Source organism: Trachypithecus francoisi, unplaced genomic scaffold (genome assembly GCF_009764315.1).
Source record: "Trachypithecus francoisi isolate TF-2019V2 unplaced genomic scaffold, Tfra_2.0 Lachesis_group3, whole genome shotgun sequence".
In the NCBI taxonomy this organism is placed as follows: domain Eukaryota; kingdom Metazoa; phylum Chordata; class Mammalia; order Primates; family Cercopithecidae; genus Trachypithecus; species Trachypithecus francoisi.
This window is the reverse complement of record NW_022681468.1, coordinates 33,986,334-34,001,257: the sequence shown is the minus strand read 5'-3', so window position 1 is coordinate 34,001,257 and position 14,924 is coordinate 33,986,334. Positions and strand designations below refer to the sequence as shown.

The following is a 14,924-nucleotide window of genomic DNA, read 5'->3' as shown; positions in this document are numbered from 1 at the left end:
GAAAACTTTTAAAAAAAATATGTAAGAACAAAAATAGGCCATGCGCGTTGGCTCATGCCTGTAATCCCAGCACTTTGGGAGGCCAAGGCAGGCAGATCACTTGAGATCGGAAGTTCAAGCAGCCTGACCAACAAGGTGAAACCTCGTCTGTACCAAAAAATACAAAAATTAGCGGGGCATGGTGGTCCGTGTGTGTAGTCAGCTACTTGGGAGGCTGAGGCAGGAGAATCGTTTGAACCCAAGAGGTGGAGGTTGCTGTGAGCTGGGATTGTACCACTGCACTCCAGCCCGGGCAACAAGAGTGAAACTCCATCTCAAAAAAAAAAAAAAAAAACTCAGATCTTAACACTAAATGCTAATGCTTAGTACCTTAGACATGCTATGTCATGTAGAACAAAATGTTGAGAGAATACTATTTTTCATAAAGTAAATGAGTAACTCAAGTGGTTTCCTGAACGTTAAATAGTCTCTCAGAAGATTGTACTTTGGACTAAGGGGAAGGATAAAGCTTCAACAATATAATACCTTTCAACAGCTTAAGGGTATTATATCTGATCATTAGAGATTTTTAAAAACATGTGAGCGGTCCTATTTATGCTTATAAGAATCTTACCTTAGGTCAGACGCGGTGGCTCACTCCTTTAATCCCAGCACTTTGGGAAGCCGCCGGTGGATCACCTGAGGTCAGGAGTTTGAGATCAGCCTGGCCAACATGGTGAAACCCTGTCTCTACTTATAGAAAAATTAGCCAGGCATGGTAGCACACCCCTGTAATCCCAGCTACTTGGGTGGCTGAGGGAGGAGAGTTGCTTGAACCCGAGAGACGGAGGTTGCAGTGAGCTGAGATCGCGCCATTGCACTCCAGCCTGGGCAACAAGAGTGAAACTCCATCTCCAAAAAAATAAAATAAAATAAATCAAAATCAAAATAAAGAATCTTACCTTAGTTTTTTCATCCACAACTCTGAGTCCATCTGCTGAGACCCACAGAACTGCTTTAACTGCTTTCTTTCCAGTCTTTTAAGAGAAACGAAAAAGGGGAGGGGGAGATACACATATACAATATTAAAAAAAAGTCATCTTCCACAGAAAACACTGACTTCTGCCTTCCAAAAGTCACAAGTACAGATGGAGTCCAAGTTCAGGAGTGGTACCCAAAGCCAGATACTCAAACCAAACTGCAGAAAAGTTCAGGAAAAAATAAGCCAAAGCCATTATTTTACAAACACAATGCAAAACAATAAGATAAAAGTAAGTAAAAGGGAAGTAACAGATGGAATAAAACCCAAGATATCACATTCCATAAAGGGCAAAGAATTCATAACTAGATTCTTCACCCATTTAAAAAATCAAGAAAACCAAGAGTCAGATACATATTAAACACATAAGGAGTTACACCACAAGTAGCGTCTACAAGTGTATTTAGAGCAAGAAGTAACATGTCTAAATTGAGATGTTGACCATTCTACTATCCTATGACCCCCAGTATGTTATAGCAGGACCTTTGGTCACCTAAAATTTTCGTGTTAAAAACACAGTAAGTCTTCATTATTCTATTAACAATCTTTAAAAAGCCATTATTTGTTCTCTCAGAGTTAACACTGACATTTTTCCTAACAATTTTTTTTTTTTCTTGAGACAGAGTCTCATTCTGTCGCCCAGGCTGGAGAGCAATGACGTGATATTGGCTCACTGCAACCTCCTCACTCCCGGGTTCAAGCGATTCTCCTGCCTCAGCCTCCCGAATAGCTGGGATTACAGGCGCCTGCCATCACATCACGCCCGGCTAATTTTTGTATTTCTAGTAGAGATGGAGCTAATTTTTGTATTTCTAGTAGAGAGATTTCTAGTACATTGGCCAGGCTGGTCTGGAACTCCTGACCTCAAGTGATCTGCCTGCCTCAGCCTCCTGAAGTGCTGGGATTACAGGTGCGAGCCACTGTGCCCAGCGTCTAATAATTTTAGAGACGAGGTCTCACTATGTTGCCCACGCTGGAGTGCAGTGGCTATTCACAGGTGTGATCATAGAGCATTACAGCCTTGAACTCCTGGGCTCAAGTGATCCCCCTGTCCCAGTCTCATGTGTAGCCAGGACTACAAGTGTGCACCACTGCACCCAGCCCTGGCTTGGGTTTTAACTTGACATTAAATGCGTGGAGACATTTTGGGGACACAGGAAGATTTAAAAGCTACTGAAAAAAATAATTTTCTTTTTACTGGCTCAGAAAATACTTTTTGGCACATGAGAATCACATGAGAACAAGCTGATGCATAATTCTTCCTGTGATGGAATGTAATAGTAATTTAACAGTGTCCTTTCTTTTTAACTGCCTCAAGGATACAGCAAAATAAAACAAAAGCAATATGAAGGCTGAGTATAGGTATCAGATTATCATAAAAAAATATAGATCAAAAAGAATCTGTTGCTAAGGTTGGCGCAGCAGCCTCTAGAAGGGACAAGGGAGACTATCAGAACTGTCTACCATTCTCCTCTATATGTGATCCAAGCCTAGGAAAACTTGATATGGGGACATGGCCTTACTTAACCTGTGATCCACTAGGCCTCATCATCTCCACCACCGCCATACATTTGATGAGTGCCTATAATATGCCGGCCAGTGGAAATACCTGGACGGTTACTGAAAGGCAACAATCAGACAAAAAATAAAGAATACCATAGGTAAGTGCTACAGTAGAGCTGAGAACAAGGTACACTGATGTCAGAAAAGAGGTATAATCAAATCTATTTGTGGAATTAGGGAAGGTTATACAAAGGAGAAGACCGAACTGGGTGCTGAAATAATTTTTCTTGATGCTCTAGGTAGGGGCAGGGAGACAGGGAAGTAACAGAAGTACTGGACATGCCAGGCAGAAGAAACAGCAGTACAGGACATGGAAGCAAACAACATGGCAATTCTGGGGCTCTATAAATATTTCAGTATGGCTTGGTAAGTAGACTTGGCAATGGGAGAGGCATAATGGGAGATAGAGTAGGAAAGGCCTAATCACAGAAGGTCTTCTATTCCTGATAAGGACTTTGATCTTGATTCTATACATAATTAGGAGCTACTCTGTAAATATTATTACAATAAATTGAATTTAGGTAAAGGAGATTAGCCTTGGTAATATGGGTAGGCTTCATCCAATCAGTTGAAGGCCTCAAGAACAAAAACTGAGGTTTCCTGGAGAAGAAACCCTGCCTGAGTTTCCAGCCTGTTGGCCTGCTTTACAGGTATCAGACTTGCCAGCCTGCCAGCCCCTACAATCACGAGTGAGTTCTTAGAATATATAATATATAATATATATTAATATTTGATATATATCATATATATTGATATATATCATATATATATATATAAAACCTCCTAGAGGTTCTGTTTCTTTGGAGGATCCTGATACAGAAGTAGAAGTTAGACTAGAATGGGTTGATAAGTAAATGAAAGGCAAGAAGAGTCTACAAGTATTAAATACTTTTTTAACAAAGCTTTTCTATAAAAAGGAGAGCTGTAGGGCAATAAGGCACAGGCAGAGGATCAAGGGAAGTCTATAAGAATTGTGATACACTGGCATGTTATACTTGAAATAGAATGGGCTTTGGATTAAGACACATATGAGACTGAATTCAGTGCTACTATTCATAAGCTAAGAAAGTTATGTAGCCCATTGAGCTTCCATCTCTTCATCTGTAAAATATCTGTAGTTTGTTAAAAGGATTAGAGATTATATACAGTACCTGGAATTTAAATAGGGTAATAATTAGTAGCCATTTATCATCATTATATTATTAATAAACTTTTAAAAACCTTTCCCAATAGTAAAGCAGAATTCTTAAAAGAGTGATATACATTTTCAACAATGACAACAAAAAATCCTCTTCATGTGCTGAATGGGAAAAGCTAGTGGAACAATGGAAATGGAAGGCCCAAGAAAAAGAGAAGAGTAATTTAGAGGACAAAGTCCAACAAAATGCAGGGTGAGATGGGGCTAGAATACAAGTTTTAGACAGGAGGAGAGATGTCCATTCCTATGAAATGGAGGGATAAAGTGAGGCCGAGTAGATATGAAGACAGATTTGTAAAGGAGGGAGTAGCAAGTGGAGAAAATTCACTCTGCAGAACCATAAATTCATCTGCGAATGTATGGTATTACTTTACCTGCTTTACTTTGCTGGGGAGAGGAAAGATGACAGGCAGAGTAAAACAGTAAAGATTTAGAACAGTAGTATGGAGGCAGTCTAGTAGAGTGACTAGGAACCAAGCTGTGTTTGGATTTGAATTCTGGTTCTGCAAGTTACTCCCATCAAAGGCAGGTTAATTTAACTTCTCTATGCTTCACTTTCTACACCTGTATAATGATGTTAATAATCTCATATACCTCATAGGGTTACTGTGAGGATTAAACGAATTAATGTATACGAAAGGTTTAAAACAAGGACAGTCATATAAATTTACTCTACAAACTAGGAACCCTTTGAAAATGAAAGGGATGACTATTAAAACTAATAAATGGGTGTTATAATAGGGCTGTTCCAGGCAAATTGGTAGAATAGTCATTCACCAACAACAGTAACTGCTCATATTTAACCAACCCTCATGTAACAATTAGTATTTTGCTGGAAGGTAAGCTCCATGAGGGCAAGGTTCTTCCTTCTATCATTCACTGTTGTATCCCTGGAACTTGAACAACACCTGGAACAGAGTAGTAGTTCAAGAAATATTTGTTGAAAGAAAAAATATGCTAAATATCAGTTGTAGGAAACAGGAGACAGCTAACCAGTCTCCTGTTGTAGCTGACCAGTCAATATACAACATTACCAAATGGTACTGACAATTCTAAGATATTTAAATTTGCAGTTTAATCAATCTGCTCCTTGTATAATTGTAGCCTGCAGTGTTCAGTATCTAAGGCAACAGATAGGACTACTTCAAGGTTGGAAGACTGAAGAAGGGAAAAATAAAAGGTCAATTTAGAATGGAACTGTTCTCCAGTTAGTCTCCTTACAATATGCAGGGAAATATAACATTTTCTTGGCCCAATTATATGCTTGTTTGTTTGGAGATAGGGTCTTGCCTTGTTGCCCAGGCTGGCATGCAAGTGGCACAGGACAGTTCACTGCAGCCTTGAACTCCTGGGCTCCAGTAATCGTCCCACTTCAGCCTCCCCAGTAGCTGGGACTACAGGCGTGCACTACCACACCCAGCTAATTTTTAAACGTTTTTTTTTTTTTTGTAGAGATGGGGTCTTGCCCTGCTGCCTAGGCTAGAGCATAGTGACATAATCATAATTCACTGCAGCCTTGAACTCCTAGGCTCAAGCGATCCTCCTGCTTCGGCCTCCCAAAGTGCTGGGATTACAGGTGTAAATCACCACACACAGCCCAATTATATGGTTATAAAAACATGTGTGGCCAGGTGTGGTGGCTCATGTCTGTAATCCCAACACTTTGGGAGGCCAAGGCAGGTGGATCGCTTGAGGCCAGGAGTTCGAAACCAGCCTGGCCAACATGGTGAAATCCCGTATCTACTAAAAATACAAAAAATTAGCCAGGTGTGGTGGCACGTGCCTGTAGTTCCAGCTACTCAGGAGGCTGAGGCAGGAGAATTGCTTGAACCCAGGAGGCAGAGGTTGCAGTGAACTGAGATCACGCCACTGCACTCCTGCCTGGGTGACAGACCAAGACTCCATCTCAAAAATAAAAATAAAAATAAAAATAAAATTGTGCTTTTTGAGATAGGCCTTAATAATTTTATAGTATTGTACTAATGTGTCAGTAAGGAATCATATTTGTCATATTTCATGACCTCTGATCTCTCTAAAGAAAGAAAACAGATAATACGAATTCTTGTATTTGTTCATACTTTTGGGTGTCAGTTCTTGTACATCATTATAGTTTGCCACATTATAGTTACTTCAGTCAGGTACTGAAATATTAATGATTAGATATGCCTATAGCTGAAATTAAGCCCAGGCTTCCTCTCACAAATTCTACAGTTGCAATACTTCCATATTTCTTTTTTTTTTTTTTTTTTCTGAGACGAGGCTTACTCTGTCACCCAGGCTGGAGTGCAGTGGAGCAGTTTTAGGCTCACTGCAACCTCTCTGTCCTGGGTTCAAGTGATTCTTGTGCCTCAGTTTCCCGAGTAGCTGGGATTACAGGTGCATGGCCCCACACCCAGCTACATTTTTTGTATTTTTTTTTGGTAGAGATGGGGTTTTGCCAAGTTGGCCAGGCTGGTCTTGAACTCCTGACCTCAGGTGATCTGCCCACCTTGGCCTCTCAAAGTGCTGGGATTACAGGTATGAGCCACTGCGCCTGGCCAATACTTCCATATTATTTGTTAACTTGAGTCTTTCATTCTGACCATATAAACCAAGATCTCTGAGCATTTTTAAGAAAAGAAGATAAAAGTGACTGAGAGGACGATGTCTGCCCTAAAACTGTCTACTTGAAACCAGTACCCTAGGTGATCAGGCCACAGTTAACTAATCAAAGGACTGAAAAAAGATAACCTACATTAAGTATGAAATGTAGAATTTACATACAGGCTGGGCACAATGGCTCATGCCTATAATCCCAGCACTTTCGGAGGAAGCTGAGGAGGGTAGATCACCTGAAGTCAGGAGTTCGAGATCAACCTCACCAACATGGCGAAACCCTGTCTCTACTAAAAATACAAAAATTAGCCAGGTGTGGTAGCAGGTGCCTGTAACCCCAGCTGCTCGGAAGGCTGAGAGGCAGGAGACTCACTTGAACCTGGGAGGTGGAGGTTGCAATGAGCTGAGATTGCACCATTGCACTCCAGCCTGGGCAACAGAGTGAGACTCCATCTCAAAAAAAAAAAAGAAAGAAAAGAAAGAAAAAAAGAATTTACATACATCTTAGTGGCACAAACACCTCTTTAAAAAGACAACATGCTGGCCAGGCACGGTGGCTCACACCTGTAATCCCAGCACTTTGGGAGGCCAAGGTCAGTGGATCACCTGAGGTCAGGAGTTTGAGACCATCCTGGCCAACATGGTAAAACCCCATCTCTACTAAAAACACAAAAACCAGCCGGGCGTGGTGGCACGCGCCTGTAGTCCCAGCTACTCTGGAGGCTGTGGCATGAGAATTGCTTGAACCTAGGAGGCAGAGGTTGCAGTGAGCCAAGATCGCGCTACTGCACTCCAGTCTGGGTGACAGAGCGAGACTCCATCTAAACAACAACAAAAGACAATATGCTTCAGGAACTAATAAAAATGTGGAAGTGGCAACACAGATGTTCAGACATTCAGAATTATTTTATCATCGCTGCTCTAATACTTTCTACTTTAATAATAATTTCATGGTTATAGGTAGAATTCACACTGACAAATACGAGTATCGTGAAAAAGCTTCACAATAATGACAAAAATCCTTTTTTTCAAAGAAAACCGATCTAACATGGACAGAACTTTAGTAACTTAGAATTTAAATTGGTGAAATCTGAGCAGAAGGATCAAGCTAACCAAAAGTGAAAAATTAAAGTATAACTTTCTCAAGTAATTACTCTACACTATAAATATCCAGCTTAGTATTTAAAAATTATTATCTTCTTTAAAACCTTTTGTTATGGGTAGATATAAACCAATATAGCAATTAAGCAGGTTCCGACACTGGAGAAAATAATAACATATAGTGAATTTATTACAAATTACTAAATCAGGAAACTTGTACCAGAAGGAAATGCACAGGTAATCTTAACACAAAAAAATCTGGTGAAGGAACACAAAATGGTTGGGAAAATGGCACAGAAACAGTAACAAGCTCAGCACACTGTAAGATGACTTTCTCTTAAATATAAAAGCTACGCACAGTAAAAGGCAACTGAAATAACCAATAGTTATCTACCTATCTCCAGAGTTTTTTTGTTTGCTTTTTGTTTCTTTAAGTAGAAACCACTGTTTCTTTTTCTTTCTTTCCTTTTTTTTTGTTAGAGACAGGGTCTTAATTTGTCAACCAGGCTGGAGCGCAGTGGTGTGATCACAGCTCACTGCAGCCTCAAACTCTTGGGCTCAAGTCATCCACCCACCTCAGCCTCCTGAGTAGCTGGGAGACCACAAGTAAGTACCACCACACCTGGCTTTTTTATTTTTATAGGACTTTTTATATATTTTATAGGACTTTCATAGGACTTTTTCATTTTTATAGGAAGGGATCTTATGTTGCCCAGGCTGGTCTCAAGTTCCTGGCTTCACGTGATCCTCCCACCTCAGCCTTCCAAAGTATTAGGATTACAGATGTGAGCCACTATGCCCAGTTGAAACCACTTTTTAAAAATAAGATGAAAATGACAAGTCGGTGATATACACGGTAGGTGGAAAGATTCTTACATTGCTCTTTTATTTCATCAGTATAACTGATGTTATCCTTGGGAGAAATGAGTTTTGTTTTATTTTTTGAGACAGTCTTGCTCTGTCGCCCATGCTTGGAGTGCAGTGGTGCGATCTTGGCTCACTGCAACCTCCACCTCCTGGGTTCAAGTGATTCTCCTGCCTCAGCCTCCCGAATGGCTGGGATTACGGTGCATGCCACCATGCCCAGCTATGGCTAATTTTTGTATTTTTAATAGAGAAGGGGTTTCACCATGTTGGCCAGGCTGGTCTTGAACTCCTGACTTCAGGTGATCCGCCCGCCTCAGCCTCCCAAAATGCTGGGATTTAGGTGTGAGCTATCGCACCTGGCTGAAATGAGTTTTTAAACTGTTGAAATTAGCAAATGTTTTTTGTGAAGGACCAGATAACAAAATATTTTAGGCTTTGCAGGACATACGATCTCTACTGCAACTACTCAACTCTATGATTGCACAAAAGCAGCCAGAACAATATGTACACAAATGGGCATGACTTTGTTCCAATAAAATGTTATTTACAAAAACAAATATAGTATGTTTGTGACATCTGATATAATCATAAACTCTATAAAGTAATTGAATGTTCTTGGAAAGATAATTCTTTATACTGAAATATTAGACCTGTTGGAACTGTGTCCTTGAATTTATTTTCTTTTTTTTCTGACAAATGTATTTACATGCTACCCTTTTTTTTTTTTTTTTTTTTTTTTTGAGACAGAGTCGCGCTCTATAGACCAGGCTGGAGTGCAGTGGCGCGATCTCGACCTCGGCTCGGCTCGCTGCAAGCTTCGCCTCCCGGGTTCATGCCATTATCCTGCCCCAGCCTCCTGAGTAGCTGGGACTACAGGCGCCCGCCACTGCGCCCGGCTAATTTTTTGTATTTTTAGTCGAGACGGGGTTTCACCGTGGTCTCCATCTCCTGACCTCGTGATCCGCCCGCCTCAGCCTCCCAAAGTGCTGGGATTACAAGCGTGAGCCACCGCGCCCGGCCTACATGCTACCCATTTTAAGGTGCTGTCGAACTCTAAAATTCTATGTTCCCGAGATCACCAATGAGATAAGAGCATGCCATTGGCAAAAATAAAAATGACATTTGGAGGCAAGACAGTTCTGCTGGGCATATGCTAGGTAAGAGCAAAAGGGTTAAGCAGATGTTCTAATGTAAGCTGAAGTGAAGAAATGCTATAAAGACACATGGAAACCTAATTTTGCATAGCTTTGAAATGTTAAGAAGCAACAGCAGCCAGCAGACCAATTAGGGCAGAACAAGTCACTCTCAGAACAACAGTGATTTGCAATTCTACTGTGCAAAGTTCCTACCGCTACAAACCAAAGAGGTCTTCTTCAAAGGTACCCAATGTGTAAAGAATCACTGGTCAGTCTTTCTGCCACATCTACACAGAGGCAGGCATTACAGAGTAATGGTGATATATAAACCAGGAAACCATGATACAGTGTGCCTTGTAATAAACAAGAGACTTTTTTCAGAGGAAACCCAGCTTCACTGTTTTTTAAATCAGAAAAGCCTTGAAGTCTATAATTTGATATTTGAATTTCTGAACAGAATGGTATAATAAATAAATTTTGTCTTATAATTCCAAAATCCAGTGAATATACCCCAAAGAACAAAGCAGCGAAAGGACAGAAACACAACTTTCTTCAGGATTTGAGATTGTACTGTGCTCAGGAAGAGTACAGTAACTTTTAGTCTCAGACGCTAAGGTTAATTATTCCTGTACTTTCTTAAATGAGAGGGGCACTTAAAGGCTTTTAGGAAAAAACAAGCATGGAGCATGTCATGAACTACACAGTAAAGGAGAGTTTGGAGAGGCAATTTAGCTCTTCTAGTATGCCAAATCACTTCAATTGGGGGAGGGGACACCTAGGGATTATTCCAATATTAAGTTCATTTTTCAAAGGTATATAGTAGCTGAAATGAAAATTCTAGAGGCATCTCAAATTCAACCTGTCCAAAACCAAACTATCCCTTCTCACAATGAGTGATTCCACCATCCCCTTGGTCATCCATGAATGAAATCTGGGTCTCATCTTCTGTTTCCTTCTCAACACTCCTAGGTTGAATGAATGAATGAATGAATGAGTGTGCCACATGTTTTCTCTCATCCCAATGTCCCTGATAGTGCTGTTCCTTCTGTCTGAAATCTTTCTCTTCTAACTTAGTTTAATTGGAACTCATAGTTTTTAGGCTCAGCCTTAGGTGTCATCTCCTCCTAGAAGCCTTCATTACAACCTTTCACATTCACTCTTCCTCTTTGCTCCTGCAGCACCTGTTATTGTCACACAATTTGGTAACCATGTCTTTACCTATCTGATTCCTCCCACAACAGGGTGAACTTGAGCAGTACATTCCTCATTCATTCCTTTATTCATTAATTCATAGTAAATGCCTGATAATGGGGCTTTTGAGCGAAGGGAAAGAGATGAGGAAGTGAGCCACACATACATCTGGATGATGTGTGTTCCAGACTAGAGGTTACAACAAGTACAAAGGCCCTGAGGTGAAAGCCTATCTGGTGTGTTTAAGGAATATCCAGGAGGCTAGTGTGGTTGGAACAGAGGAAGCAAGAAGGCTAGGAGGAGATAAAAGAGGAAAAAGACAGAGGGGATTCATACGCAATGGCCTACAAGGCCTAAAAGACTTTGCCTTTTACCCTGAGTAGATCAGGAAGCTACTGGAGGACATGGGACAGTGAAGCAACGTAATTGGGCCTCTGCCCCCCTTTTTTTTTTTGAGACAGAGTATCGCTCTGTTGCCCTGGCTGGAGCACAGTGGCATGATCTCGGCTCGCTGCAAGCTCTACCTCCCGGGTTCATGCCATTCTCCTGCCTCAGCCTCCCAAGTAGCTGGGACTACAGGCACCCGCCACCACGCCTGTCTAATTTTTTTGTATTTTTAGTAGAGATGGGATTTCACCATGTTAGCCAGGATTGTCTCGATCTCCTGATCTCGTGATCCACCCGCCTAGGACTCCCAAAGTGCTGGGATTATAGGCGTGAGCCACTGTGCCCGGCCGGACCTCTGTCTTAAAAAGATCACTCAGGCCGATCTCTCAAGAGGGGATGGCAGGAGGACAACAGTGAAAGCAGGGGTAGTAGGATGCTAGTAGAATGCTACTGCAATGGTTCAGTTAAGAGGAGATGCTGGCTTGGACCAGGGTAGGAGTGGTGGAGATACTGAGAACTGATTAGGTTCTTGAAGGCTACAGCAGACAGGAACTGTTAATGGAGTGGATGTAGGGTATAAGAAAAAGAGAAGTCAAAGTCAAATCCAGGGTTTGGCTAGTGCATAGGGACAGAGATGCTGTATACTGAGACTGGAAGAGACTAGGAGAGAAAGATCCTTCTCTCCTTGGGGGAATTCGATTTGTGACATATTAAAGGGTGAGGTGACTAGCAGATATCAAAGTGAAAAAGTTTAATAATGATGATAGTGACACCTATCTACCAAAACAGGCCTTTTGGTGCTCTTTACTTATGTTTATTCATCTAATCTTCACAACAACCACATGAAGTAGGCATTAATCGCAAAGCTAGTAAGTGCAAGTAATCTGGCACCAAAGGCTGGGCCCTTGATTCCTATGCTATATTGCTTCTAAGATGGAAATACCATTATGGAGTTCAGGGGAGATGTATGGAGATATAAATTTCAAAACCATCAGCATGTATTACATAAATGATATTTAAAAACATCACATTGTGGATGAGATCATTAACGGAGAGGTGTAGGCTGAAAAGAGTCCACAGACGAAGGGGAAAATTGGGAAAGTATGATCCCTGAACCAGTGTTTCAAGGGGGAGTGAGAGACGGGCTACGTCAATTGCTGCTGATAGCCTGAGTAAGGCGATAGGACTACTGGAATAGTAATACAAAAGAAGATAAGGGCAGCCGTGATGGGGTGGTGGAGAAAAAAGTTGTGGAGATGATTAAATGGGTTCAACAGAAGAAGGAGCTGAGGGTACCAAGAAAAAAACTTTTTAAAAAAGAAGACGGTATATTTTTATGCTAATGGATGATCCATTAGAGAAAGAAAACTGATTATAGAGGAGAGAGGGGGTAGCATTGCCAGAATAAGGAAGAGTTGGAATTAGAAGAATCTGGTGGAGGAGTTGGCCTCTGCAAGGAGCACAGATAGTTCATCCCTTGAACAGTAGGGAAACAATACATGAGCACAGATGCACTTTTAAAGAATAGGATCCAATACCCAAAGGAATATAAATAATTCTACTATAAAGACACTTGCACACATATGTTTACTGCAGCACTATTCACAAAAGCAAAGACTTGGAACCAACCCAAATGTCCATCAATGATAGACTGGATAAAGAAAATGTGGCACATATACACCATGGAATACTATGCAGCCATAAAAAAGAATGAGTTCATGTCCTTTGTAGGGACATGGATGAAGCTGGAAACCACCATTCTTAGCAAATTAACACAGGAAGAGAAAACCAAATACCACATGTTCTCACTCATAAGTGGGAGGTGAACAATGAGAACACACGGACACAGGGAGGGAAACATCACACACTGGGGTCTGTCAAGGAGTTAGGGGCAAGGGGAGGGAGAGCATTAGGACAAATACCTAATGTATGCGGGGTTTAAAACTTCGATGACGGGTTGATGGGTGCAGCAAACCACCATGGCACATGTATACTTACGTAACAAACCTGCACGTTCTGCACATATATCCCAGAACTTAAGGTATAATAATAATAATAATAATAATAATAAAAGAATAGGATCCAGAATGAAGATAAGCAATAAGTACAAGTTGTCATAGAGGAGAAAATTTAGGAAATGTAAAATAGAATGCAGACTTGAATACACTAATTCAAGAGTGGAGTCATAAATGCCATGAAATCCTTTACTCTCAGGAATTAGGTTAAAACAACATTAACTACACATTACTTTTCAACCATGCACTCTCTAAAACTTAACCATTTCTAATGGTGCCATTTAGCAATTGTAAAAACATAAAAACTTGAAAAACTGTATTTGGCAGTATATTAACAGGAGCTGTAAGAACAGATATTATAATATTTTTGGTGATTTTTATACAGTCAGAAGTGGTTGCTACAAAGAAAAATAAACCAAAGTGACATAACCCAGAGAGGAGTTCACAAACTCAAATGCGTACAAGACTTAAACAGATAACAAATGAGTAAAGCAGGGACAATAGGGAGTTGCAGGGATTGTGGCGAATAGGCAAAGGGCACAGCTGTTATTCAGGTCAAGACATGGTTGCCACATAGAAAGCACGCTGTTTTGCCAGGTCTGCTAATTCTTAAGATGAATATCCTACTTTTTATATAAAAGCCTGTGTGCAGGCCAAAAGTCCATGTTTATGGAAGTATTCAGGCCCTTGGGCTGTTTAGCGTCCTCTGCATTAGACACTTCTCCATTCATTATAATTAAGGCATACTTGAGGAAAGCAGAGGAATGCTTTTTGAATGACAGAACATCAACATGGGGTAGGTGAAAGAACTTTGCACTAAGTTTCAGAAATCCTTGGTTTCACTGTAGGCACTGCCATTTAATATTAGCTGGGTGAACTCTCTGAGCTTCTGTTTATTCATCTGTAAAATGCAGTTTCATGAACTACCCTGTCCAATTCACTGAACTGTTGTGAATGGCAAATTAGAAAGTAGGTCAAAGCACATAATAAACTATAAAGCTCTATATAAATACAAGTAAATGGCTTTAAAAAGACATCTAATAGGGTGGCCTAAGAATATTTCCTGTCTCTATGTTGAGTCAGCTTCTTCATAAAATGGGAATACAGATTACTTAGCTCATAGGGTTCCTCAAATACATTAAAATTATAAAAAACCTTTTTTCAAACATTAAGTGCCATGTAATTTTTGGTAATAAAGTATTTGCCCAGTATAGCCAACTATGCTAATGAAGTTGCATGTAATAATCCCTAAAAAGCTGAGTGCATTATTGGCTTTCCTAAGGCAATGAGCTATTTTATTTTATTTATTTATTTATTTGAGATCGTCTCACTCTTGTCACCCAGGCTGAAGTGCAGTGTCACGATCTGGGTTCACTGCAATCTCTGCCCACCCCCAGTGTTCAAGCAATTCTCCTGCCTCAGCCTCCCAAGTCGCTTGGATTATAGGCACCTGCCACCACGCCCAGCTAATTTTTGTATTTTTAGTAGAGACGGGGTTTCACCATCTTGGCCAGACTCATCTTGAACTCTTGATCTTGCGGTTCACCCGCCTCAACCTCCCAAAGTGCTGGGATTACAGGCATGAGCCAATGCACCCAGCCATGGCAATGAGCAATTTAATTAGTTTGGAAAAAGTTATTTCAGATCCTTGTTTTTTTTGCCCCTCTTTTACAATGTTTGTAAGCTTACAATGGATTACAGGCCTGTAACAGACCCAGATTTATCTGTTCCATACTGCTAAAGTTTCTGGAGGCACTGCTCCTATCAGGTGGTGATGTAACAATAGGGAAGGTCAGGTCCAAGAGGCAACTTATGGAAAAGAGAAAGTTTTCCTGGCTATAAGTCATAAATTC

At 40.7% G+C, this 14,924-nt stretch overlaps 1 protein-coding gene across 21 annotated transcripts in view; it reads right to left on the bottom strand.

The window, feature by feature from the left end:
- Nucleotides 1-14,924, bottom strand: part of NUMB (NUMB endocytic adaptor protein) — a 191,942-nt gene that overhangs the window by 26,592 nt on the left and 150,426 nt on the right. For all 21 annotated transcript variants that reach the window (XM_033187534.1, XM_033187541.1, XM_033187538.1 and 18 more), the window contains one exon: nt 942-1,016. In XM_033187534.1, coding sequence (XP_033043425.1) covers nt 942-1,016 — 75 coding nt within the window. The remainder of the gene's footprint in view (nt 1-941; nt 1,017-14,924) is intronic.